At 53.4% G+C, this 4244-nt stretch overlaps 1 protein-coding gene across 1 annotated transcript; it reads left to right on the forward strand.

The window, feature by feature from the left end:
* The first annotated feature begins 353 nt into the window (after positions 1-353).
* Positions 354-1944, forward strand: KCNA6 (potassium voltage-gated channel subfamily A member 6). The gene is given in 2 exon segments (XM_017883318.1): positions 354-403; positions 405-1944. Coding segments are annotated over 2 exon segments (1590 nt in total).
* Positions 1945-4244: the final 2300 nt, after the last annotated feature.

Raw genomic sequence — 4244 nt, forward strand, 5'->3', positions numbered from 1 at the left:
GGGAGCCGGGTCTCAGGCACCGCAGGGGCGAAGCCACTCGTCTTTTCGGGCAGCCAGTTTCACACGCGCCCGTGTGCGGTTCCGGGCATCCCAGTAAGCTCTAGCACCGGGGCGCGGGTAACGGGAAGCGCAGAACCAAATCCCCAGCGCCCAGGTCACCTCCCCAGACCCAGCCTCGCAGGGACCAGGGCTTTAGGGCTCACGGACCCAACCGCCAGGTCAGACCGCGAACCGGGAGGAGCACGAGCCCCACCCTAAAGAGGGCGCAGCCGGGAGCCGGGGAGCGGTGCCGCGCTCCAGAGGTTGTGTCGTGGGCGCCGTCCTAGTGGCGGGGAGCGCACCTCCGTGGGGGCATGAGATCGGAGAAATCCCTTACGCTGGCGGCGCCGGGGAGGTCCGTGGGCCGGAGGGGAGCAACAGGATGCGGGAGACTTCCCGGAGGCCGGCGGGGGCGGGGGCTGCTGTAGTAGCGAGCGGCTGGTGATCAATATCTCCGGGCTGCGCTTCGAGACACAATTGCGCACCCTGTCGCTGTTTCCGGACACGCTGCTGGGAGACCCTGGCCGCCGAGTCCGCTTCTTCGACCCCCTGAGGAACGAGTACTTCTTCGACCGCAACCGGCCCAGCTTCGACGCCATCCTCTACTACTACCAGTCTGGGGGCCGCCTGCGGAGGCCGGTCAACGTGCCCCTGGACATTTTCCTGGAGGAGATCCGCTTCTACCAGCTGGGGGACGAGGCCCTGGCGGCCTTCCGGGAGGACGAGGGCTGCCTGCCCGAAGGTGGCGAGGACGAGAAGCCGCTGCCCTCCCAGCCCTTCCAGCGCCAGGTGTGGCTGCTCTTCGAGTACCCAGAGAGCTCTGGGCCCGCCAGGGGTATCGCCATCGTCTCCGTGTTGGTCATTCTCATCTCCATAGTCATCTTTTGCCTGGAGACCTTACCCCAGTTCCGTGTAGATGGTCGAGGTGGAAGCAATGGTGGTGGTGTGAGTCGAGTCTCCTCAGTTTCCAGGGGGAGTCAGGAGGAAGAGGAGGATGAAGACGATTCCTACACATTTCATCATGGCATCACCCCTGGGGAAATGGGGACCGGGGGCTCCTCCTCACTCAGTACTCTGGGGGGCTCCTTCTTTACAGACCCTTTCTTTCTGGTGGAGACCCTGTGCATTGTCTGGTTCACTTTTGAGCTCTTGGTGCGCTTCTCCGCCTGCCCCAGCAAGCCGGCCTTCTTCCGGAACATCATGAACATCATTGACTTGGTGGCTATCTTCCCCTACTTCATCACCCTGGGCACCGAGCTGGTGCAGCAGCAGGAACAGCAGCCAGCCAGTGGAGGAAGCAGCCAGAATGGGCAGCAGGCCATGTCCCTGGCCATCCTCAGAGTCATCCGCCTGGTCCGGGTGTTCCGCATCTTCAAGCTCTCCCGCCACTCCAAGGGGCTGCAGATCCTGGGCAAGACCTTGCAGGCCTCCATGAGGGAGCTGGGGCTGCTCATCTTCTTCCTCTTCATCGGGGTCATCCTCTTCTCCAGTGCTGTCTACTTCGCAGAGGCTGACGATGACGATTCGCTCTTTCCCAGCATCCCGGATGCTTTCTGGTGGGCAGTGGTTACAATGACCACGGTAGGTTATGGGGACATGTACCCCATGACTGTGGGGGGTAAGATCGTGGGCTCACTGTGTGCCATCGCTGGGGTCCTCACCATTGCCCTGCCTGTGCCCGTCATCGTCTCCAACTTCAACTACTTCTACCACCGGGAGACGGAGCAGGAGGAGCAAGGCCAGTATACCCACGTCACTTGTGGGCAGCCTGCTCCGGACCTGAAGGCAACTGACAATGGACTTGGCAAGCCTGACTTCCCCGAGGCTAACCGGGAACGGAGACCCAGCTACCTTCCTACACCACATCGGGCCTATGCAGAGAAAAGAATGCTCACAGAGGTCTGACCAGTGAAGGCAGGGCCTGCAGGAGGGGAGCACTGAGCTAACAGTCTCTTAGGCTTCCTTCTCATTTTCACTACTCACTCTAGCTTCAGTTGACTTCTTGACTCTCTCCCCTTCACCCACTACCTGGCATCCAGGACCAAATACCTGGACTATCAATCTTGTTGCTTAATCCATTGTTGCTTAAGCATTCAAGGTTAATCCATCTAAGTGACATTTTTAAAATTCCAGCGGTGCCACCCAATCATGCCCATCTTCTGTCATATGGATGAGATATGCATTTATGTCTGACCTTCCCTCAAGACTGATTTTTCATGTCTGGGACTTACAATATCTCTAGGAACAGCAATGTCAACAGGATGGAAACCAGCCATACCTAAGTCTTCGCTCCCTCCTTAGTGTTCTTTGCTTTGGGTCATGTGCGCTTCCTAGCTTCAGGCCACTTGGTAACTGGAAGAAGCTGGAGGACAGAAGCAGTACTCAACTTGCTGTTATTCCGGTGCCCTGTAACACCCGCTGGTCATCCTGCAGATGACCCTTGGTAAAGTCTTCATTTGCACAGCCTCAAAATGGGTTATTCATTTCTAAACTTGGCTGGAATTAGAGAAAATACAATCAAACTTTACCACTTGGAGGACACGGGGGTTAGTCCAGGACCAAAGGGGCCATGGATTTTTCAAAGCGTGGCCCAGCACAAGAGGCACTGGTGTTTGGTCTACATTTAGTCCTCCCCACTCTGATCCCCTGACTCTCTAGCTTCCAGGAAGGTTCCTTCTCAGAGCCAAATACTCTTTTTGTGCAAGTGCCTTCCTGAGCAGAAGAACTGGAGAAAGGGAATCACAGAACCAGGAGGAATGTCTGAATAGAGTCAAGCAACTGGCTTGACCACAGTCTGAAGCAAGGTGCCACTTAAACAGATACTGTTTTCTCAAAGGGGCAGAGGAATCCTGTTGCAGATGGCAGCCTTTTCTCCCTCATTTCCCCCAGATTTTCTCTAGCCCTCTACCTTGCTTCCTGGGAATTTGATTTAGGATTGCTGTTGAAGGCTTCCTCAAGCAAACTCCAGCTTAAAGCCCTAGACAGGTACAAGCACACATTAGATGGCAGCATGGGTTTCTTCCCATTTTATGGGCATGAAACATGTGGTTTAGAATAAGGAGCAAGTGTTATTCCTTTGCCAACAGCCTCACTCTAAGAGGTTTTTTTGCTGAGTCAAGCAAACACTTGCCTGCTCTGCCCGCTGGAGCTGCATTTGGTCTGCTCTCACTGGTAAGGTGATGTGGTGGCGTTCCCACTTGATCTAAGCCATTTTCTTCCATTGTGAGGCCACTGCCATCTATCCACTGGCCCACCTACCCTCTTTCCTCTCTCAGTAACGTTGCCATTTGTTTTGCCTTTGATAAACTGTGATGTACTGTTCTGAGACCTTTTGGGTGCAGTTCTGAAACTGAAAGGACTGTTAACATGTTTTTAATTTTATATCTATGCTTTCAGACTCTTTGATGATAATTTTTTTAAAAAATTATTTTCTCGAAGAGCAGCTTACAAGAGGACAGCCTTATGAGTGTTTGCTTGAGAGGCAGTGTTGCTTCTGTGACTGCCAGATCTAAATCTCGACCTTGCCATAACTTTACAGGGTAACTTGGGTCCACAGTCCCTTTTTGTGCCTCAGTTTACCCACCCATTAAATGGGAACATTACTGTCTTCCCCGCCCTACCTCATGGGGAATGTCTGGGAAGCTGGGGACATTGCTATGCAAATGTGTGAATCTTAGTCATGGATTTGATTTTTAGTTCTCTCCATACTCCCATAGGCAAGGCCTTCCCCCAGAGTTCCTGCCTTGGATCCAAAGCCTAAGAATAGGCCATTATGGACCATTGGCTCCCTAAATCCCTTGGCCTAAATCCTTGGCCTCTTGGACTGAGCCCCTCAGCCTTTCTTCTTACCCTTCAGAAAGGAGGGTTTTCTTTAGATATGTTCAGGGGGATCCTTCCATGGCTGGAGGTCACCTTGACTAGGAGCTTGGCTTCTCCAAACCTGAAACACAGTAGAAGATAGAGATGTTTATGATGCACAAACCTGCTCTGAGGTCAGAAAGTGCTAGTTTTCCAAATCTCTCCCGTTACTGCTGGCTATTTGGGGAAAGAAGAGAAAAGCCCATTCCAGAGGCAGAAGGGAAGCTCCCAGCCGAGGGTAAAAGTTGGGACATGTATGCATGTATCTCTGTATATGTGTATGTAATCACCCTCATCACCATCCCTGAGAAAACATTTTCTTTTCAAGTCAGAGCACGCTTGAAAGG

This window comes from Rhinopithecus bieti, unplaced genomic scaffold, assembly GCF_001698545.2.
Source record: "Rhinopithecus bieti isolate Rb0 unplaced genomic scaffold, ASM169854v2 scaffold_13342, whole genome shotgun sequence".
In the NCBI taxonomy this organism is placed as follows: Eukaryota; Metazoa; Chordata; class Mammalia; order Primates; family Cercopithecidae; genus Rhinopithecus; species Rhinopithecus bieti.